This window comes from Neoarius graeffei, chromosome 20 (genome assembly GCF_027579695.1).
Source record: "Neoarius graeffei isolate fNeoGra1 chromosome 20, fNeoGra1.pri, whole genome shotgun sequence".
Taxonomy (NCBI): domain Eukaryota; kingdom Metazoa; phylum Chordata; class Actinopteri; order Siluriformes; family Ariidae; genus Neoarius; species Neoarius graeffei.
The window spans coordinates 10549043-10573144 of NC_083588.1; the positions used below are offsets into that span (position 1 = coordinate 10549043).

General features: G+C 41.4%; 1 protein-coding gene across 3 annotated transcripts in view; it reads left to right on the forward strand.

Annotated features, from left to right (window-relative positions):
• Window positions 1-24102, forward strand: part of LOC132868380 (putative methyltransferase NSUN7) — an 87944-nt gene that overhangs the window by 40348 nt on the left and 23494 nt on the right. For all 3 annotated transcript variants that reach the window (XM_060901218.1, XM_060901220.1, XM_060901219.1), the window contains 4 exons: window positions 7818-7957; window positions 10136-10288; window positions 12147-12330; window positions 23823-24084. In XM_060901218.1, the coding sequence (XP_060757201.1) occupies window positions 7818-7957; window positions 10136-10288; window positions 12147-12330; window positions 23823-24084 (739 nt within the window). The remainder of the gene's footprint in view (window positions 1-7817; window positions 7958-10135; window positions 10289-12146; window positions 12331-23822; window positions 24085-24102) is intronic.

Consider the following 24102-nt stretch of genomic DNA (forward strand, 5'->3'; position numbering starts at 1 on the left):
TCCGCGCTCCGAGACAAGCGCAAGCACCCCCCCAGGGAAAAAAAGGGACCCCCCGAAAATATCGGCATAGTTCGAACACTGAGGACAACCATCACATAACTATAAACATTTTATATCAACTATTTTAACTAAATGGGCTATAATAAATAAGCCTGCAGGCAGCCACGGCGGGCTGCCTCAGAAAAGTAACCATTCAATGACACAACTGAAAGCCTGCAGCCACGGCAGGCTGCCTCAGAAAAGTAACCATGTGTCCTACCTTAACTCGTTTTGCATTTTCTGCCTCCTTTTTTGTATTTTCGACCCTCCGTTTATTTTCTTTCCTTTTCTGAAAACCCGATTTGTGTCCAGACATTTTGTTCTGCTACCAACGAACTAACTCGTCAGGTCTCGTCTCTCGAGCCCGCGATGATTCCCGTGGGAAGGGCAACAATTGATACATTTTTACAAACAACCAATAAACAGCCAATAGGGAGGTTGCAACGTTCAGGCTCTCCTTTGCTCACAGACACTCAGTAATGCACTTATTCTCTGTCTCCTGGCAGAAAGCTCCTTGGTTTGCTTGTGTCTCAATCACAGCTGGTATTCTGTAGAAAGACTTCTTTTCACCTTTCCCATCAGCTTTGTTAGAACACCCTAACACAGCACAAACGTTTACCATTGTAGGTTTATGATGAATCAAGTGCCTCGTGGGTTTAAATTCCGCATGCTGCCGTTATTTCCCCCTAATCACGAGTTTGTTGGTCTTCCAATATGGCGCAGGGTTTGTTTACTTCCGGTTTCCGGTGACGTCAGTGGGAAGGGTCTATTACTGATATATGAATCTGGATTTTAGCTGTTCATCACAGAGACAGCCTGAGGGAAGAAACTGTTCTTGTGTCTGGTTGTTTTTGCATACAGTGATCTATATCGCCTCCCTGAAGGGAGAAGATTAAACAGATTGTGACCAGGGTGTGATGGGTCCGCAGAGATGTTACCTTCCCGTTTCCTGACTCTGGACAGGTATAGGTCTTGGATGGAGGGCAGGTTGACACCAATAATTTTCTCTGCAGACCTTACTGTCCGTTGCAGTCTGTTTTTCTCGTGTTTGGTGACCGATCCAAACCAAACAGTGATGGAAGAGCAAAGAACAGACTGAATGATAACATAGTAGAATTGTGTCAGCAGCTCCTTAGGCAGGTTGAGCTTCCTGAGCTGGTGCAGAAAGTACAACCTCTGCTAGGCCTTTTTGATGATAGTGACTGTGTTTGTCTCCCACTTCAAGTCCTGTGAGATTGTGGAACCCAGAAACCTGAAGCTCTATTTTGCTCTCTATGTCTCTATTTTGCTCGAATTTGAATTGGACTGGCAATATTAACTCATTATACAAGACTGATAAAAAATCAGGTTTATCCCGAAGCCCAAACTTTTCCGATGTCCTGTATCTCGAACATTCATTTTTAAAAACTTGGACACATTTGAAAACTAGGACTGATCCACCACAAGTGTGAGTGGGTATGTGATCCACCACAAGTATGGTGCCATTCGGGACAAGGCCCGTGTGCTAAATACAGCTCTAATTGGACTTGAAAGGCCTGTAAGTTGCAAAGTGAATCCTTTGATGGTGTGCTGAAAAGTTTTCGGAGTACACACACACACACACATACCGAGCTTTGACTGCACAGCAAAGCAGGAAGTGTATTTTAGCATTGAGTTATTGCTGTTGGTGCGACTTTGACTGCATAACCGATTAATCTTTCATCTGACTTACAGTTAATCACACACTGCATTTTATCCGCCAGCCAAAACTCCATCTGGCTTTATTAATCATTAAGGTGTGTGTGTGTTTAAAGACCTAATGAATGATTGGTGTGCTCAAGCAGCAGTCGTGTCACTCCTAATGGAGTAATAATATTACCGAGCACGCCACGTTGAGTCGTGCTTGTGTGTTTCCAGAGCTGTGAGCTTTAATTCATTACCTGTTTCACTTGAAGTTTTTTTTTAATCAGATCAAAAATGATCTTTGCTTTAGGATAGAAATTCTCTTTTTACTGCTTGATTAAAGCAGGGCGTAGAAACACCGTTCTGAATATCTGTCGTGAATTTGATTACAGATGGGAATGTATTAACCTGCTGAGAATAAATCCCCGTGGGTGGCTATTAGATCAGGGTGTACACCTCTGCAGAAACCATACGTCAAATTGATTCAGTTTTTTTTTCTTTTAGCTCTGTGTAATTGCTGGAAGAAATACAGAGGAAGGACGACAGTCCTTCCTCTGTATTTTTCAGTGTCTTTGTTTCTGTCATGATGCTCATTGAAACAAGATTCTTAATTTTGAAAACTGTGTCTGTTTTGGGATTCATCAACTTTTGTGCAATGTGCGTAAATATTTTCGCGTGACAACCCAAGCCAAAAAAATTCTCGCCAGGTTACCGAAAGCTTCAGTCACGCTGATTTCTGACAGACTAATGTTGATAAAACGCCAATCAGCCATAAAATATGGAATGGAGTTCCAGCACAGGCGGCACGGTGGTGTAGTGGTTAGCACTGTCGCCTCACAGCAAGAAGGTCCGGGTTCGAGCCCCGTGGCCTGCTGAGGGCCTTTCTGTGCGGAGTTTGCATGTCCTCCCCGTGTCCGCGTGGGTTTCCTCCGGGTGCTCCGGTTTCCCCCACAGTCCAAAGACATGCAGGTTAGGTTAAGTGGTGACTCTAAATTGACCGTAGGTGTGAATGTGAGTGTGAATGGTTGTCTGTGTCTATGTGTCAGCCCTGTGATGACCTGGCGACTTGTCCAGGGTGTACCCCGCCTTTCGCCCGTAGTCAGCTGGGATAGGCTCCAGCTTGCCTGCGAGCCTGTAGAACAGGATAAAGCGGCTAGAGATAATGAGATGAGATGAGATGAGTTCCAGCACAGCTGATTTGCATGAGGCACACCCACAAAACTCCATAAAAGGTAAAGCTCACAGAGGGGACTAATCTTCCTGCGATGCAGCCCAGATCCACTGCAAAAAATGACATCACAGTCGCAAGCAAAAATATCTTCATGATAGTCAGTCCAATTATAAGATTTCTGTAAACCAAATATAAGAATAATCAACCTATTTGAGACATTTTTACTCATTTCCAGCAACAAAAAGTCATGGTTTATTGGTAGAAATGCATTTATTTCTGGAGCGATCATAATTACCTGCCATAAATGGTTTGAAATATGCTCCATAAATATATATATATATATATATATATATATATATATATATATATATATATATATTTGGTTCACTGTAATCTTAGAAGTTCAAATTACGAGATAAACTTGATTAGATGAACTTGCGAAGATGTCTTTTTTTTTTTTTGCATTGCAGCATCTTGCCTACAACAGAGACACATGAATGCTTCCTTCTTTTGGAGTGTAGGGTGCCATTATTTTTGTCCTTATCAACTTGCTCATCTTATTACAACCCCAAATCAGAAAAAAAGGTGGGATGGTCTTTTGTAATTGAAATTAAAACCGAAAACAATGATTTGTGATTCGTCTCGAATCTGTATTGCACTCAAAACACCACAACAGCGCATGATTTAAAATAAACAAATAAATAAAATTAATGAGGCAGAACATCAAATCAACACGTTTCAATTTAGATTCTTGCAACGCATTTCAAAAAAAGTTGGGATGGTAAAGTATTTTCCACTTTATTATGTTGCCGTTCCTTCTCACAACAATTCAAAGACCTTTATGGACTGAAAGTGGATGGAATGCTTTATTGTGATGCTTTAAAATGAATATATATCATTAGTAACGACCAAAATGAATTAATAATGCAGAGGGAAAAATATTAATTACTTGAATAAAATTCAAATTTTTATGAGAATAAAAATCCACAAACCAATCTGTATTTCCAGTTCTCTCTGGCTGGTGGTGCGCTATCAGCGGTGAGTGGGACTGTCGTGAACTGGCATCTGTTTCTCGTCTTGGGGGCCCGAAAAGATAACCATTTACTTCGGAATATCCTTGATAATCATCTGCCCCTTCATCCGACATATAAGAATCCCAATTGCTATCAGAATTCTCTCCAAAACGTGATTCCATATCGAGACTGTTTCTAACCACTGCTACGCACGGGAACGAAATCGATACCTGGATCTTTGTTACACGTGTGATGTCACGCACCCCGTCGGGATCTTCCAGTTCAGTCTCGGCAGATTCCGTGAAAATCGGCTGATCTTATTGATTTTCCATTAATTTATGACCTTGAGGATCAGCTATGGTTCAAAAACACATGGTCAATCAACATAATGACTGTTTCTTTGTGCAAGGAAAAAAAGTGTGGTTTAGGGACATGAAATTCACTTGAAGACACCAAGTGATGAAGCGTTTCAAGTGTGCAACAGTACGGAGTCATCCTTGTCATAGTTTCCATTTCCACGTTCCACAATTCCAAAAGGTATATTTGGCACAAAAAGAAAAAAAATATATCACACATCACCAAAAGAACTCCATGCCCAATAGGGTGCATCAGTTGCCCCCTAAAAATGAAAAGTTCCTCCGATCATGATGCATTTTTGTTTTTATGTTCCTTTTGGTAAGAAAACACACTGGGTGAAATATTTTGACAAAATTCAAAAGTTTAATGGTGGCACCAGGAGCTCAAAGTTATGGAAAAAGCTGCTATTTTATGACAAAATTTCGCTCACTTTTCATGAAACATTATGGCACCTTATAGAGTATACCAAATATCTTAGATACTGTAGACAGTATGTATAGAATGTCTAAAAATATTTGGAGGTTTATTTTAGGGTGTCACTAGCATTATCTATCAATGTTATAACCCTGGTTTTAAGCTTGCCGCCTATGCATATGCTAGCCCCTATTAAATACAAATGTTCTTAACATGATCTCTGGGTGGGGGCGGCACGGTGGTGTAGTGGTTAGCGCTGTCGCCTCACAGCAAGAAGGTCCGGGTTCGAGCCCCGGGGCCGGCGAGGGCCCTTCTGTGTGGAGTTTGCATGTTCTCCACGTGTCCGCGTGGGTTTCCTCCGGGTGCTCCGGTTTCCCCCACAGTCCAAAGACATGCAGGTTAGGTTAACTGGTGACTCTAAATTGAGCGTAGGTGTGAATGTGAGTGTGAATGGTTGTCTGTGTCTATGTGTCAGCCCTGTGATGACCTGGCGACTTGTCCAGGGTGTACCCCGCCTTTCGCCCGTAGTCAGCTGGGATAGGCTCCAGCTTGCCTGCGACCCTGTAGAAGGATAAAGCGGCTTGAGATAATGAGATGAGATGAGATGAGATGATCTCTGGGTCACAAGAAATCAATAAATGGAGTCCAACATTGTGATTCAAACCTTACGCGAAAACATAAAATAAGCGTTTTTTGGCAAAAAATGAACCTCATGGTGCCACCATTAGACTTTTGAATATGGTCAAAAAATTTTACAGGATGTCTTTATTGGTGAAAAGGAACACCCGAACAAAAATGCATCAGATTTTATGAAAGTGAGGGCAACTGATGCACGCTAATACCCAAGGTGAAGCATGGCGGTGGCAGCATCATGCTTTCGGGCTGCTTTTCTTCAGCCGGAACTGGGGCTTTGATCAAGGTGAAGGGAATCACGAACAGTGGTCGATTTTAGGACAAAACATTCACGTGTCTGCGAGTAAGCTGAAGACGAAAAGGAATTTCACCTTTCAGCACAATAATGATTGCAGAGGACGCATCCAAACCAACAAAGGAACGGCGTAACCAAAAGACGATCAACGTTTCAATGACTTGAATCCAACTCAAAAGCTGCGAGGTGACCTGAAGCGGGCTATGCCCAGGAAATGCCCTCGCAATTTGACAGATCTAGAATGTTTTTGCAAGAAAAAGTGTTGAAAATGCTGGCAGACTCTTAGCTCAAAAGTCTGAAGTGCTCCAGCAGAGTATTAGGCGATTAGGTTTTTTTTTTTTTTCTCCTCAAAAAGTTTGATTGATTTTTGTTTTGTTTTTCACTTTTTTTGGATACTTTGTTAGGTGGAAAGATCTGGAGTGATTTATCTTCTTGTCTTTGTTTTACTTCACAAACACCTGCCGTTTGTACAGGGGTGTATAGAGCGTTTTATATCCGTTGTAAGTATAATTTCTCGGTCAATACTTTATCCACCACTGACAACAGGAAATAAAACATGCTGTTGTGTGAAGGCAGGGTATTTTATTTTTATCACTACTCGGGCTGGAAAATACGGAGAAAGATCACAATATCACAATATCTAAAGACAGTTTAACGATAGGCAGCTTGGATTATAATCTCGAGACTTTGGAAGTGTACGGTTGTGATTTAACACTGAGAAGCGGAAAAAATACAATTCTGTGTTCAACATGACATTTAGCAGAAGCTCTTATCCAGAGCGACGTACAACATACAGTACCCATAGCAGCCTGGGGAGCAGTTGGAGGTTAGATGCCTTGTTCAAGGACACTTCAGCCGTTCCTGCTGGTCCAGGGAATCAAACCGGTGACCTTTTGGTCCCAAAGTTGCTTCTCTAATCATGAGGCCATGGTTTCCCCCACGGCTTTGAATTTAAGGGTTCAAAACAGTGCAGAGTTTGTGACTGGTGGTCAAGACAGTTTAAAAAGATGTTGTGAGAGATGTTATTTCTCAGAAAAGTGATATTGTGACAAACTATCACAATGTCGATGATGGATTGTCATATTGCCCAAACCCTAGAGTGTGCTGTCCGTCAGATTTGATGAAGGAAATCTCAACTGTCTGTTTGATTAATGTTTGGAATACTGTTTGTGTGTGTGTGTGTGTGTGTGCGTGCAGCATGTGTTTGGGGTGTGCACATCGTCTCCCATGCCTCAAGCAGTCTAACCACACCCTACACACACACACACACACACACACTCCAGAGACAAACTATGACCAGGGTGAATGATGAATTTTCATGTGTTATGACTTGACGGGTCGTTACTCTGTATCCTGGGAGAGAACATAAAATCACCACGCACATTTTCTCTCTCTCTCTCTCTCTCTCTCTCTCTGTCTTGTTTACTTTCAGTCTCTTGTTTTTAAGACTCGTTTTCCCATTCCTTAGCTCTGCCAAGCTCTCTTCGCACAACACAAACATGCTCACACATCGAGCTTTATTCAAGCGTGAGACTGTGAGCACAACCTGAACAGATTTTGAATCCAATCGTATTTTTATAGCCTGAAAATAAAACCTCGAATGCATAAAAAATACTCAGCAAATCATCGTCAACTAAATCATATCTCAAACAAAACCTCACCTTCATAGTTATAGCTTTTGTTACAGGATAGAAACTATCATCAGATAACTGAATTTGGTTGTTAATACTATTGTACAGTTTTATATGACAGCACAGTGTGTGTGTGTGTGTGTGTGTGTGTGTGTGTGTGTGTGTGTGTGTGTGCTTGGATGGCTAATGAGTTTCAGCAGGACTCCGTCTGTTAGCTTTGTGCTTAGCCGCGTCCCATCAGGGAACACGGTTACTGGGCTACACGCGGCGAGGAACCTCAGAGGCCCTGTGTCTGACCTTGGTACAGGACAAACGAGACAAAAAGAGAACAGAAGAGGAGGAGTCAAGAGGGAACGCTTTCAGAATATCGAGTTCTGTCATAATTACAAAATCCATGAGCACAGCAATGTGTTAAGTCGTTGTTATTTTGTTTGAATACAAAGACGTGCATTTCCTGAATTAATTTTTTTTTATTTCTGTTCACTGTGTATCACTTTCATACTGCTTCAAAAAACAATGTTGATAAAATTTTATTTTATATCGTCTGTAAATATATGGGTATGTTTGCGCTCTCTCTCTCGCTCTCTCGCTGTCTCTCTCAGCCAGATGATCTGATGAGTTTGGTGGCTGTCATGTTGTACGACCTGCAGGACCGTAAGTTCCTCCCACGTGAACGACTGACCATTCCGGACAAGCAGGAGGAGGTGGCGAAGGTCAGGGAAGTGGAAAACTGTCTGCTCAGGTAATGGAATAAAGACGAGTCACGCTACAGATGCAAGTTATGAGTGAGTTGAAGACGACCAGACTGAGCTTTAAAACACTGTTCTGACATTTATGTGAAGTGCAAAACAGACTGAGACAAAACTATGGTACAAGCATACAGGTAATAGATACGAGATATAACTTCGGGATGATAAGTTTGCGGTGATGAAAGTAACTTTGAGGTGATGATAATAACTTTGCGGTGATGAAAGTTACCTCAAGGTAATGATGAACTTTGTGGTGATTACAATAACACTGCAGTGATGACAGAAACATTGTGGTAATGAGCGTAATCTTGAGGTGATGACTAACATTGCAGTGATGACAACAACTTAGTGGTGATGACAGTAACTTTGCAGTGATGACAGTAACTTTGTGGTAATGAAAGTAACCTTGAGGTGGTGACTAACTTTGCAGTGATGATGATAATTTAGTGGTGATGACAGTAACTTTGCAGTGATGACAGTAACCTCGAGATGATGACAGTAACTTTGTGGTGATGAAAGGTACTTTGTGGTGATGATGATAACTTTTTGGTGATGACAGTAATGTTGGGGTGATGAAAGTAACTTCAACGTGATGACAATAAATTTGCAGTGATGACAATAAATTTGCGGTAATGACAGCAACCTTGAGGTGATGACAGTAACCTTGAGGTGATATCAGTAACCTCGAGGTGATGACAGTAACTTTGCGGTGATGACAGTCACCTTGAGCTGATGACAGTAACCTTGCGGTGATGACAGTAACTTTGAGGTGATGACAGTAACCTTGAGCTGATGACACTCACCTCGCGGTGATGACAGTAACTTTGCGGTGATGACAGTAACCTCAAGCTGATGACAGTGACCTTGCGGTGATGACAGTAACTTTGCGGTGATGACAGTAACCTCGCGGTGATGACAGTAATTTTGCGGTGATGACAGTAACCTCGAGCTGATGACAGTAACTTCGCGGTGATGATAGCAACTTTGCGGTGATGACAGTAACCTCGAGCTAATGACAGTAACCTCGCAGTGATTATAGTAACTTTGCAGTGATGAAAGTAACTTCAACGTGATGACAATAAATTTGCAGTGATGACAATAAATTTACGGTGATGACAGTAACTTTGTGGTGATGAAAGTAACCTTGCGGTAATGACAGGAACTTTGCAGTGATGACAGGAACTTTGCAGTGATGACAGGAACCTTGAGGTGATGACTAACTTTGCAGTGATGATGATAACTTTGCAGTGATGAAAGTAACCTTGAGGTGATGACAATACCTTTGTGGTGATAGAAGTAACTTTGCGGTAATGAGAGGAACATTGTGATGATGACAGTAACCTTGAGGTGATGACAGCAACCTTGAGGTGATGACAGTAACCTTGAGGTGATATCAGTAACCTCGAGGTGATGACAGTAACTTTGCGGTGATGACAGTAACCTTGAGCTGATGACAGTAACCTTGCGGTGATGACAGTAACTTTGAGGTGATGACAGTAACCTCGAGCTGATGACACTCACCTCGCGGTGATGACAGTAACTTTGCGGTGATGACAGTAACCTCAAGCTGATGACAGTGACCTTGCGGTGATGACAGTAACTTTGCGGTGATGACAGTAACCTCGCGGTGATGACAGTAACTTTGCGGTGATGACAGTAACCTCGAGCTGATGACAGTAGCTTCGCGGTGATGATAGTAACATTGCGGTGATGACAGTAACCTCGAGCTAATGACAGTAACCTAGCAGTGATTATAGTAACTTTGCGGTGATGACAGTAACCTCGCAGTGATGACAGTAACTTTGCGGTGATGACAGTAACCTCGAGGTGATGACAGTAGCTTTGCAATGATGTTAGTAACTTTGCGGTGATGACAGTAACCTTGAGGTGATGACAGTAGCTTTGCAATGATGTTAGTAACTTTGTGGTGATGAAAGTAACTTCAAGGTGATGACAAGAATTTTGCAGTGATGACAGTAACTTTGGGGTGAGGACAGAAACATTGTGGTGATGACAGTCACTTTGCTTTGTTGAATGATATCACCTTGTCACTGATTATTTTCCGATAACACCATACCCCGAGTGTTTTATTCCTTACATAGTGCATGATTTGAGACAGAATGACAGATTCATGTCCGTCACTTGTAAAGGTTGTTGTTTTTGTGTCTCAGGTTTAAGACAAAGCTTGCAGCATCTTTAGCACGGTGCAGGATCAAACACGACCTGCTGAGCATCGACTGCTTGCTGCCCGAGATCGTCAGACAGAGGCAGGAGAGAGGGTCCAACCTGCCCATCTATGCCTGGATTAATACACTGCGCACCAGGTACACACATGAGAGGGGAGGGAGGGAGTCACACATGAGTCACAGTTTGAAATTAATAACATTGCGAAGTCCTTTCTGACATGCTGCCTTAAGGTTAACTGGGGGATGTGGAATAGTGTGTGTGTGTAAAATAGTTTATAGTCCTGTTTTGCTGTTGGGATTCCATTAAAGCTGTTCTCCTATGTTTAACCTCCATTCCACACTGACGCATCTTATTTCATACAAATCTGTGTGTGTGTGTGTGTGTGTGTGTGTGTGTGTGTGTGTGTGTGTGTGTCTGGGGATCGTAGCTCATGCAAGCCCTCAGGCACGCTGACCATGGACAGATAAATCGTACTGAACCACAGACAGATGCAATCAGAGCTTGTGGACAACACACACACACACACACACACACACACACACATATATTTATCTGTCTATTTTTAAAATGCATGCTTTGTACTTTTGAATGTGTTTCTTTTTAGGAATCATGTGATTCATCTGAAATTCTGTAGTCACATGTGACACGCCTTCCTGATCTCGGCCCCGAGGAAACAATATGCACTTTTGTGTGTGTGTGTGTGTGTGTGTGTGTGTGTGTGTGTGTGTGTGTGTGTGTGTGTGTGTGTGTGTGTGTGTGCGATTTGTTCTTGGTGCAGCAAATTCAGAGCTCTGGAGACCTCCAGAAGAATAGAAGGCAACTTGCTACGTTCGCAGATTTACTTGTTCAGTAACACACTGATTAAAAGCTTGCGGTGAAAATTGTTCAAAGTACAATAGGCCTCATTTGTCAGTTGTTTCGTAAAGGTGTGTGTAAATGTCTGCGTGAAATCAAACTCAAAATTTCCACCATATTTAAAAGGTTTCGGAAACGCTGATTTTCTTCATGCTCACGTGCATTATGTTGATCACACAGTTCAGCTCATTTGCATTCAGTGACGCCCACAAAACTCCATAAAAGGTCAAACTCAGGCCAAGTTTACATTAGACCGTATCTGTCTCGTTTTCTTCGCGGATGCACTGTCCGTTTACATTAAACCGCCTGGAAACGCCGGGAAACGGGAATCTGCCAGCGTCCACGTATTCAATCCAGATCGAGTCAGCTCCGGTGCTGTGTAAACATTGAGATACGCGGATACGCTGTGCTGAGCTCTAGTTGGCGTCGTCATTGGACAACGTCACTGTGACATCCACCTTCCTGATTCGCTGGCGTTGGTCATGTGACGCGACTGCTGAAAAACGGCGCGGACTTCCGCCTTGTATCACCTTTCATTAAAGAGTATAAAAGTATGAAAATACTGCAAATACTGATGCAAATACTGCCCATTGTGTAATTATGATTGTCTTTAGGCTTGCCATCCTTCCACTTGCAAGTGGTAAGTGATATGCGCTGGGATCACACACACAGCGGCTCAGTCCCGAATCACAGCTCGTGCACTTCACTCGCGTGCTCTGTGAGCTGCGCAAGGCCGGAGTGCGCACCCTCCAGAGGGCACTCGCTGTTCAGGGCGGAGTGATTTGGAGCGCAGGATGCCTGCGGAGCCGAGCGTATCCGTGTATTGGCGTTGCTGTGTGCACGCAAATCGTGTATTGCTGTTGCTGTGTGCACACTAATCGTTTTAAAAACGTTAATGTGATGATCTGCTGATATGGTCTAATGTAAACATGGGCTCAAATAGGGCTTGAAATATGAAAATGACTACAAAACTACGAAAGGAAGGATTTTCTCAGAGGCGGCGGTGGAAGGTTTTATCCCTGTCCAGTACTTCATCAAACACACAGTGCCAAAGAGAATGCTACATACACTCAGCGTGTCATTTATTTAGCGGCCCACGTTCTGATCGAAACTTCTGACACGGACCTTTGCTGTGTGCAGTATGCAGGAAGTGTGCGAGGTGTTGAAGGCTGCAGGTTTCTCCCATGTGAAATCCATCACACAGTTGGAAGGTCAGACGTTCTGCGAGGACCTACACTGCCTCGACCTGCTGGTGTTTCCCACGTGTGCGAAAAGAGAATTACACAAAACAAACCTGCTGAAAGATTGCAGGCTGGTCATTCAGGTACATACACATCTCCAGTAAAACCACACAACCTTGGACAATGTACTGATCTTTGTCTGTGTATACAGCGGATATAAAAAGTGCACACACCCCGTTAAAATGACAGGTTTTTCTGATGTGAAAATATGAGACCATGATAAATAATTTCAAAACTTTTCCCACCTTTAATGTGACCTATAACCTGTACAATTCAATTGAAAAACAAACAAATCTGTTCGGGGGGGAAACGTACCGTACACCAAGCTGGTTGCATAAGTGTGCACACCCTTAAACTAATACTTTGTTGAAGCACCGTTTGATTTAATTACAGCATTCAGTCTTTTTGGGTTCACACCTGCCATCGATTTAAAATGACTCTGATGAACCCCAGATAAAGTTCAGACATTTACTCAGTTGCATCCTCCAGCAAAAGCCAGGGTTCACAGAGAGCTTACAAAGCATCAACGGGATCTCATTGTTGAAGGGTATCAGTCAGGAGAAGGAGACAAAAACATTTCCATGGCATTAGATATACCATGCAGCACAGTGAAGACCGTCATCAAGAAGTGGAGAAAATATGGGACAACAGTGACATTACCGAGAACTCTCCAAAACTGATGAAAAGACAAAATGAAAACTGGTCCGGGAGGCTGCCAAGAGGCCTACACCAACACTGAAGGAGCTGCAGGAATTTCTGGCAAGTACTGGTTGTGTACACCATGCGACAGCAATCTCCCGTATTCTCCAGATGTCTGGACTATGAGGTAGAGTCAAAGAAAAACATCCAGGCCTGGCTAAATTTTGCAAAAAAAAATACATCAACTCTCCCAAAAGCATATGGGAAAATGTGTTATGGTCTGATGAAACCAAGGTTGAACTTTTTGGCCACGATTCCAAAAGGTATGTTTGGTGCAAAAACAACACCAAAAGAACCCCATACCCACGGTGAAGCATGGTGGTGGCAGCATCATGTTTTGGGGTTGTTTTTCTTCAGCTGGAACAGGAGCTTTAGTCAAGGTGGAGGGAATTATGAACAGTTCGAAATACCAGTCAATTTTGGCCCAAAACCTTCAGGTGTCTGCTCGAATGATGAAGATGAAGAGGAATTTCATCTTTTAGCATGACAATGATCCCCAAAAAAGTTTTGGAACGGCCCAGCCAGAACCCAGACCTAAATCCAATTGAAAATCTGTGGGGTGACCTGAAGAGGGCTGTGCACAAGAGACGCCCTCGCAACCTGACAGATTCGGAGCGCTTTTGCAAGGAAGAGTGGGCAAATATTGCCAAGTCTACAGTAGATGTGGCAAGCTGATAGACTCCGACCCCAAAAGACCGAATGCTATAATTAAATCAAAAAGTGCTTCAACAAAGTATCAGTTTCAGGGTGTGCACACTTATGCAACCAACTTATTGTACATTTTTATTTTTTATGTTTTCCCCCTAAGGGATTTGTTTGTTTTTCAGTTGAATTGTACAGGTTATAAGTCACATTAAAGGTGGGAAAAGTTTTGAAATTATTTATTGTGGTATCATTTTTTTACATCATTAGAAACCTGTCATTTTAACAGGGTGTGTAGACTTTTTATATCCACTGTATCTCGAGTATCTGTAATCAGTCCAATACCAGGCCTACTAGTGCATCTCAAAAAATTAGAATACCATGAAAAAGTTCCTTTTTTTTCATAATTGAATTAAAAAAGGTAAACTTTCATATATTCTATATTCATTACATGTAAAGTGAAATATTTAAAGCCTTTTTTGTTTTAATTTTGATGATTATGGCTTATAGCTCATGAAAATCAGAAATCCAGTATCTCAAATTATTAGAATATTCCCTAAGATCAATCAAAAAAAGGATTTACAATGCAGAAATGTCCAACTTCTGAAAAGGATATTCATTTATACACTCAATACTTGGTTGGGACTCCTTTACCATGAATTACTGTATCAATGCGGTGTGGCATGGAGGTGATCAGTCTGTGGCACTGCTGAGGTGTTATTGAAGCCCAGGTTGGTTTGATAGTGGCCTTCAGCGTATCTGTATTTTTGGGTCGGTGTTTCTCATCTTCCTCTTGACAATACCCCATAGATTCTCTATGGGGTTCAGGTCAGGCAAGTTGGCTGGCCAATCAAACACAGTAATATCATGGTCAGCAAACCATTTGGTAGTAGTTTTGGCACTGTGGGTAGGTGCTAAGTCCTGCTGGAAAAGGAAATCGGCATCTCCAAAAAGCTCATCAGCAGATGGAAGCATAAAGTGCTCCAAAATCTCCTGGTAGATGGCTGTGTTGACTTTGGACTTGATAAAATACAGTGGACCAACACCAGCAGATGACATGGCACCCCAAATCATCACAGACTGTGGAAACTTCACACTGGGCTTCAAACACCTTGGATTCTGTGCCTCTCCACTCTTCCTCCAGACTCTAGAACTGTGATTTCCAAATTAAATGCAAAATGTACTTTCATCTGAAAAGAGGACTTTGGACCACTGAGCAACAGTCCAGTTCTTTCTCTCCTTAGCCCAGATAAGACACTTCTGACATTGTCTCTGGCTCAGGAGTAGCTTGATATTAGGAATGCGAAAGTTGTATCCCCTTTCCTGAAGATGTCTGTTCGTGATGGGTCTTGATACAATGACACCAGCGTCAGTCCACTCCTTGTGAAGCTCTCCCAAGTTCTTGAATCAACTTTTCTTGACAATCCTCTCAAGACTGCGGCCATCCCTGTTGCTTGTGCACCTTTTCCAGCCACCCTTTTCAGCAATGACCTTTTGTGGCTTACCCTCCTTGTGGAGGGCATCAGTGATCATCTTCTGGACAACAGTCAAGTCAGCAGTCTTCCCCATGATTGTGGTTGTGTGTACTGAACTAGACCGAGAGATACACTGTGTTCATACTGTTTTACTCAAACTCGAAATGAAATATTCTAATATTCTGAGATGTTTTTTTTAATGTTTTTGTACTGTATGCCATACTGATTAAAATTAAAATAGAAAAATGCTTGAAACATTTTAGTTTATGTGTAATGAGTCTATAATATATAACATTTTACTTTCTTAAATAACTGATGGAAAATATTGAACTTTTTCACAATATTCTAATTTTTTGAGATGCACTAGTATTTACTGTATATGTACTCGTATGCAAAAAGTGCTCACAAAAGTATTCGTGATCATGGCAGCGTGACGTGAACGAGCACTTGAGCACTCAGATGCACACACTTCCTTCCTTTATGACTCTCTCACAAATTTATCAACGAGTGTTAAAATGTTTGGAAGCTCGGAGAGGCAAAATTATTGATACTTTTGGAAACTAGTGAAAGGCAAAGAGCAAATGAACCGTTTCTTGTCACAGTAAAAGAATCATTCTTTTCAGTGAATCAGATCAACTGATTTATTAATTATATGAGATGCGCTAAGATGTTGTCATACTGACAGGATGTCCCTGACTAAAATAGTGCAAAATGTTTCAAGTTCGTATTTTGTATAAACCCATTTCATTGAACAAATCAGCACGTTTGCGAAAGTTAGTTACACCAAATATCTAGCAAACTAATCCTGTCATAAATAAGGTATGAAAATAAATCAAAGGTTGTGATCGTTGGACTGTTTTAGCCAAGCATAAATAGCTAGCTAATAGCTCTGGAAGATCAGGCATTTGTTTGAGCTAAGTGTTAAACCTTATTGTAAAGGAGTTTTAGCGAACATAAATAAATAAATAGCTCGCTGCCTGACAGTGCGTGTTACTGGCATTTTTAGTGAAACATCGTATTTATTCTATCCACATTCACTGGATATGAGCAATCACACACTCTGATTGGCTCCTCTCCTGCTAGGATACGGGTCCGTCTCAGAAACTGGTCTCTCATTTGGGACATTATGGCAAAAAAAAATTGTTTCTAATTTTACTATTTTTTTTGCGTTTACCTAACACTCAATGTTTCTTTTGTCATGTTTAATAAGAATAAAGATAGCATCTTGCTTTATCTGGCCTCCACTATGGAAATGTTTTTTTGATTACAATTCAAATGCTTTTGTAAAATTGATTTCCATATAAAATAACTCCATCATGAAGAATTAAAGCCGCTCCTTCACAGATGAGTGAAAATATTGACTAAATTTCCTCTTTTTGATTGCTTGGGGGGGGGCGGCACGGTGGTGTAGTGGTTAGCATTGTCGCCTCACAGCAAGAAGGTCCGGGTTCGAGCCCCGTGGCCGGCAAGGGCCTTTCTGTGTGGAGTTTGCATGTTCTCCCCGTGTCTGTGTGGGTTTCCTCCGGGTGCTCCAGTTTCCCCCACAGTCCAAAGACATGCAGGTTAGGTTAACTGGTGACTCTAAATTGACCGTAGGTGTGAATGTGAGTGTGAATGGTTGTCTGTGTCTATGTGTCAGCCCTGTGATGACCTGGCGACTTATCCAGGGTGTACCCCGCCTTTCGCCCGTAGTCAGCTGGGATAGGCTCCAGCTTGCCTGCGACCCTGTAGAACAGGATAAAGCGGCTAGAGATAATGAGATGAGATGAGATGATTGCTTGGGTTAAAAATGACAAGTTATGATGACTGAATTGATTATTCACTTAAATATGAATAATATGATGCATTTTGGGTATTTGATATGGCGAAATAGGACACAATGGAAAAATCAAGAACACACCGGAAAGATGAGAATAACGGCGCTGGTAAAAGAACAGCGACTGTACCGGCTGAAGGTCGCGCGGGACTCTGCTGCGGCGCGCGAGCAACGGGACATCACTACCGCACCAGACGGAGGGCGAGGCAGGGGCGGGGCAAAATGACTGGCCGTAGATTCTATCAAAAGTTCGATCTAAATTGACCATGGTTGCAAAATATTGGCCAAAAATACACAAACACTACGAAATATGAAAGTAAGATGAAAAAGAAACATTCTATTGCCTTATACTGCAAGACTAAAACAAAATAAAACTGTCAAAACTCACCTTTTCAGCGATAACGTCCGAACAGATCACCCGCGTAACAGAAAGATCGCAAATGGAAGCACAATCAACTTCTAACTGTTGGAGTGGAAAATTCCATTCTACACATGCAAATTGTTAATGTGTGTCCTTCCCCACACACAAATAACACGCTACGGTAAAAAATAGACCACGACTCATTTTATACAGTGGTGCTTGAAAGTTTGTGAACCCTTTAGAATTTTCTATATTTCTGCATAAATATGAGCTAAAACATCATCAGATTTTCACACAAGTCCGAAAAGTAGATAAAGTGAACCCAGTAAAACAAATGAGACAAAAATATTATACTTGGTCATTTATTTATTGAGGAAAATGATCCAATATTACATATCTGTAAGTGGCAAAAGTATGTGAACCTTTGCTTTCAGTATCTGGTGTGACCCCCTTGTGCAGCAATAACTGCAACTTGCAACTGCAAGTCCTGCACACCGGCTTGGAGGAATTTTAGCCCGTTCCTCCATACAGAACAGCTTCAACTCTGGGATGTTGGTGGGTTTCCTCACATGAACTGCTCGCTTCAGGTCCTTCCACAACATTTCCATTGGATTAAGGTCAGGACTTTGACTTGGCCATTCCAAAACATTAACTTTATTCTTATTTAACCATTCTTTGGTAGAACGACTTGTGTGCTTAGGGTCGTTGTCCTGCTGCATGACGCACCTTCTCTTGAGATTCAGTTCATGGACAGATGTCCTGACATTTTCCTTTAGAATTCGCTGGTATAATTCAGAATTCATTGTTGCATCAATGATGGCAAGCCGTCCTGGCCCAGATGCAGCAAAACAGGCCCAAACCATGATACTACCACTACCATGTTTCACAGATGGGATAAGGTTCTTATGCTGGAATGCAGTGTTTTCCTTTCTCCAAACATAACACATTTAAACTAAAAAGTTCTATTTTGGTCTCATCCGTCCACAAAACATTTTTCCAATAGCCTTCTGGCTTGTCCACGTGATCTTTACCAAACTGCAGACAAGCAGCAATGTTATTTTTGGAGAGCAGTGGCTTTCTCCTTGCAACCCTGCCATGCACACCATTGTTGTTCAGTGTTCTCCTGATGGTGGACTCATGAACATTAACATTAGCCGATGTGAGAGAGGCCTTCAGTTGCTTAGAAGTTACTCTGGGGTCGTTTGTGACCTCTCCAACTATTACACGCCTTGCTCTTGGAGTGATCTTTGTTGGTCGACCACTCCTGGCGAGGGTAACAATGGTCTTGAATTTCCTTCATTTGTACACAATTTGTCTGACTGTGGATTGGTGGAGTCCAAACTCTTTAGAGATGGTTTTGTAACCTTTTCCAGCCTGATGAGCATCAACAACACTTTTTCTGAAGTCCTCAGAAATCTCCTTTGTTCGTGCCATGATACACTTCCACAAACATGTGTTGTGAAGATCAGACTTTGATAGATCCCTGTTCTTTAAATAAAACAGGGTGCCCACTCACACCTGATTGTCATCCCATTGATTGAAAACACCTGACTCTAATTTCACCTTCAAATTAACTGCTAATCCTAGAGGTTCATATACTTTTGCCACTCACAGATATGTAATATCAGATCATTTTCCTCAATAAATAAATGACCAAGTATAATATTTTGTCTCATTTGTTTAACTGGGTTCTCTTTATCTACTTTTAGAACTTCTGTGAAAATCTGATGATGTTTTAGGTCATATTTATGCAGAAATATAGAAAATTCTAAAGGGTTCACAAACTTTCAAGCACCACTGTAGCTCAGAAATTCATACAAGACCAGCTACCATCGTAACATATTCTGTAAGAAACATATTCTAGACCTAACTTTCAGCTTTCGTTTTAAAAAACAAAATCGCAGATTTATAACTAAATGTTTATATGGCATAGTGATTTTAAGTTACTACTTTTGGTGAGGTCGTGACCTTGACCCTGAGGCTTTCCATTTAGATCAAAACACACGATCGTATTGGTTTTGGGTATGCGGAAAACAGAGTTACGACGGTGATCAAATATTTTGCATGATGTTTTATTACGGTTATGATTATTCTGTGAGCGCACCAATCCTTAGGTGTATAAAGTTACAACTTAAAATACAATTAGTGATAACTGTAGACTTTTCAGTGGACTACAACCTTTTTAAGGGAACACGATGTAGTCAACCATTTATCATGTCCCAGATCAAGCCGCCATTTTTCCACAAATTTGCAGAATTTTTGCCAAATTCTGAATAGAGTATTCACATCAAAGATTTAGTTTTACTTGTATTATTTCTTTCATCATTTTATTTCAAATTAAAACCAACATCACCATTTAAAACCGTATAGTTTATTGACTGTGAGTATATTTAGTGGGGTACCCCCACAGTACCCAGTTTCTGAGGCAGACCCATATCAGCTACTCTCATACGAGGCTATCAGCTCATATCCCGTGAGTGGAGAAAAACAAAATGGCGGCGCGTGTTGCTGAACCAACCGAGGACGAAATAAAAACTCGACTCGAAAACAAAACACCAAAAAATACAAAAAAGCAACAAAATATGGAATGAAAGTATTTGATGGTAAGAATGTATCTTTTTAAATTTTTCAAGAATTATTATTATTATTATTATTATTATTATTATTTTCGCATTTTTCACAAATTGCGACTGTCATTTCGCCAGTTTGTTTACATTCTAAGCAGAAATTATTGTGTTGAACTTTTGTGTAAAGATTTTATGAATCAACTTTGCAAAAAAATAAAAATGCTCTGTTTCTCAAAATCCAGTGAACATGGAGAGAATAAAACAGTTATTCCACTCAATCTCAACGTACATGGCTTCGAGCCAGTTCGGTGCTACGTGCCTCGTCGGCTATCAACTCATATACGACTGGATTTCGTGGAATAACTGTTAAATAGCTAATAGCAACATCAAGTCAAGTCAAGGTCCCTCTTACGCCAGAATCTTGTCCTCCCAGGCAGTCTCCTGTCCTAGTACTAACCAGCTCTTTAAGGTGTATGGGTGCAGCGCCAATCTCGATTTCTATAGCCCTCGGACTCTTGCCGATATAGCTACGGCTACAGTGGGGGGCTAGTCCTCTGGTAACCGCGAGAGTTTGATGACCCCACTCGCATCTGTATTGCAGCGTGCCTGGCCAGACGGTAGTAGGTACCATTTTTATGATGGTCTTTGGTCTGACCCAACCGCGAGTAGAACTCGCGATCTCCTGGTCGAGAGGCGGACACGCTAACCACGAAGCCAAGTCGCAGTAATCGGTTCATAGTGGCTTGTTATTAAGATTGAACCTAAATAAGTAGCTAATTAGCTACCTATCAATTAACAATTGTTCGCCGAAGGTGAAGTGAATATTGGTGAATAATAACTGACACAAAGTCAACTGTTTTAGGAAAATACACAGGTGATTCTTTTTTTTTTATTTTAAATCATATTAAAAAATCATTTATTTCAAGCTTCAAAAGCAGCATGCAAATGTAAAAACGGCGCGGCGCAGATGTGTCACTTATCAATGCCGAGTCACACAAAATACTTTGTTTTGACATCAATAAAATAAATCACAAGTCCACCTTCCCTTTAAATAGTTTTAGACTTAAAGGGTAACTGAAGTCATTTTTAAACTTGCTTTATTTCTTCATTAACATGTTATTCAGTTACGTTTTTGGTTTTAGTAACCTTATATCGTGACTCATATTGGCAACTAATTGCAATTAAATATTATACTTATCGGCCTATCTGGTTTTTAGCTGTGTTGAATTTAGTTCGTTTGGTCCACGGCAGGCATCGCTTATCCACATGATCTTCATGAGACTTGGAAACGTGACGTGTCAGCCAGGTGTCAGTGCCGCCATTTTGAAAACTGTTTTCCAAACGAAATATTGCACAAAAACGAGTTTAAATGACGACTACTGCCTACTTTTTTCAAACTTTCCTGATTGCTATCAAAACAAACAAAACGACCAGCTTGATTACATCAGCATTCGAAAGAGGGCGCGCGCGTCTTTTTTTGCTGTTGCACTGAAATAAATCAAATTAAAAGTCTCAAATTTGATTGAATTAAAGGCAGCAACAAAGAAGAAAGTTTTCAGCCTTGATTTAAAAAAAAACCTGAAAGCTGCAGGTACTTTGTATTGATTAATGTTGGAAATGCGCTCAGTATAATTTGGATTTATCACAAAAACACATGCATGTATTTACTATTTTGAAAACCCACCAGCCGACTGATCTGGCACGTTTTAATTGTGCGACAGTAATGATGTGAATACCAGCGCGACGGAGTCGTGTCCGAAAGCGTTTTTTGATTTTACCAATGAGCTCACTATATAGTCCTCTATATACAACCCCGATTCCAAAAAAGTTGGGACAAAGTACAAATTGTAAATAAAAACGGAATGCAATGATGTGGAAATTTCAAAATTCCATATTTTATTCAGAATAGAACATAAATGACATATCAAATGTTTAAACTGAGAAAATGTATCATTTAAAGAGAAAAATTAGGTGATTTTAAATTTCATGACAACAACACATCTCAAAAAAGTTGGGACAAGGCCATGTTTACCACTGTGAGACATCCCCTTTTCTCTTTACAACAGTCTGTAAACGTCTGGGGACTGAGGAGACAAGTTGCTCAAGTTTAGGGATAGGAATGTTAACCCATTCTTGTCTAATGTAGGATTCTAGTTGCTCAACTGTCTTAGGTCTTTTTTGTCGTATCTTCCGTTTTATGATGCACCAAATGTTTTCTATGGGTGAAAGATCTGGACTGCAGGCTGGCCAGTTCAGTACCCGGACCCTTCTTCTACGCAGCCATGATGCTGTAATTGATGCAGTATGTGGTTTGGCATTGTCATGTTGGAAAATGCAAGGTCTTCCCTGAAAGAGACGTCGTCTGGATGGGAGCATATGTTGCTCTAGAACCTGGATATACCTTTCAGCATTGATGGTGTCTTTCCAGATGTGTAAGCTGCCCATGCCACACGCACTAATGCAACCCCATACCATCAGAGATGCAGGCTTCTGAACTGAGCGCTGATAACAACTCGGGTCGTCCTTCTCCTCTTTAGTCCGAATGACACGGCGTCCCTGATTTCCATAAAGAACTTCAAATTTTGATTCGTCTGACCACAGCACAGTTTTCCACTTTGCCACAGTCCATTTTAAATGAGCCTTGGCCCAGAGAAGACGTCTGCGCTTCTGGATCATGTTTAGATACGTCTTCTTCTTTGAACTATAGAGTTTTAGCTGGCAACGGCGGATGGCACGGTGAATTGTGTTCACAGATAATGTTCTCTGGAAATATTCCTGAGCCCATTTTGTGATTTCCAATACAGAAGCATGCCTGTATGTGATGCAGTGCCGTCTAAGGGCCCGAAGATCACGGGCACCCAGTATGGTTTTCCGGCCTTGACCCTTACGCACAGAGATTCTTCCAGATTCCCTGAATCTTTTGATGATATTATGCACTGTAGATGATGATATGTTCAAACTCTTTGCAATTTTACACTGTCGAACTCCTTTCTGATATTGCTCCACTATTTGTCGGCGCAGAATTAGGGGGATTGGTGATCCTCTTCCCATCTTTACTTCTGAGAGCCACTGCCACTCCAAGATGCTCTTTTTATACCCAGTCATGTTAATGACCTATTGCCAATTGACCTAATGAGTTGCAATTTGGTCCTCCAGCTGTTCCTTTTTTGTACCTTTAACTTTTCCAGCCTCTTATTGCCCCTGTCCCAACTTTTTTGAGATGTGTTGCTGTCATAAAATTTCAAATGAGCCAGTATTTGGCATGAAATTTCAAAATGTCTCACTTTCGACTTTTGAGATGTTGTCTATGTTCTATTGTGAATACAATATCAGTTTTTGAGATTTGTAAATTATTGCATTCCGTTTTTATTTACAATTTGTACTTTGTCCCAACTTTTTTGGAATCGGGGTTGTAGTAATTCCCTATATAGTGAGTAGGGAGTAGTGAACGAGTGAGCGATTTCGGACACAGGGAATGTTGGCAGATGTCGGTCGCTTTGATTTCCGCTGTACGTTTTACTTCCGTCCTACGACGTCTCGCACAGGTCTCGACGAATCTCGTTTACGGCCATTGCTTTGACATATGGACTGATATATTTCAAACACTCATAACTTGCTATAGCAGTGACAAAATAGCGATCAAAAATGCATTCCTATATTTAATAAAATGAGATAAATAGAATTTTGATGATAAAAAATTTGCCTCCAGTTCTCCTTTAACTTCGTAGCATCTTTAGTGCTTTTCGGAACAGCATTTTCTTTCATCATTTGTAATTCTTCCTCACTACGGTGATGAAGCGATCAGCCGCCATTTTGCCGACTCACTCGAGGTGAATATCGAGAAATAGTCCGAATTTCTCAATCAGTCAGCACACATGATTTTCTATCATCACCTCCGTATTTATATTAATAGCTATTAATTGTAATATTGTGATGGTGGTTTTTTTGGGTTTTGTTTTTTTTTGGTGCTATTATTGTCATTGACTCATCATTTATGCTTTTGGTGTGTCTGTAGGATAAGTCGTGCTGCATCGGTCCGTGGGCATTGCGGCCCTGGTTGGTTCCAGATGGAGACGTGATTATGGCCGGATCGTTCTCCGCAGCCACCGTGGCTCATACGGTTGCCATCGTCTCTGCTGCACACGCACACATACACACGTTCCCTCACTCTGGCAAACAGGCTCGCAGCAGCATGCGGCTGTTTTGGTGTGTGGGAGAGTGCTCGAGTGTTCAGAGAGATGAACTGCAGGAGGTCCTTGGGAACATGGGCTGCAGCAGTGAGTGTGTGTGTGTGT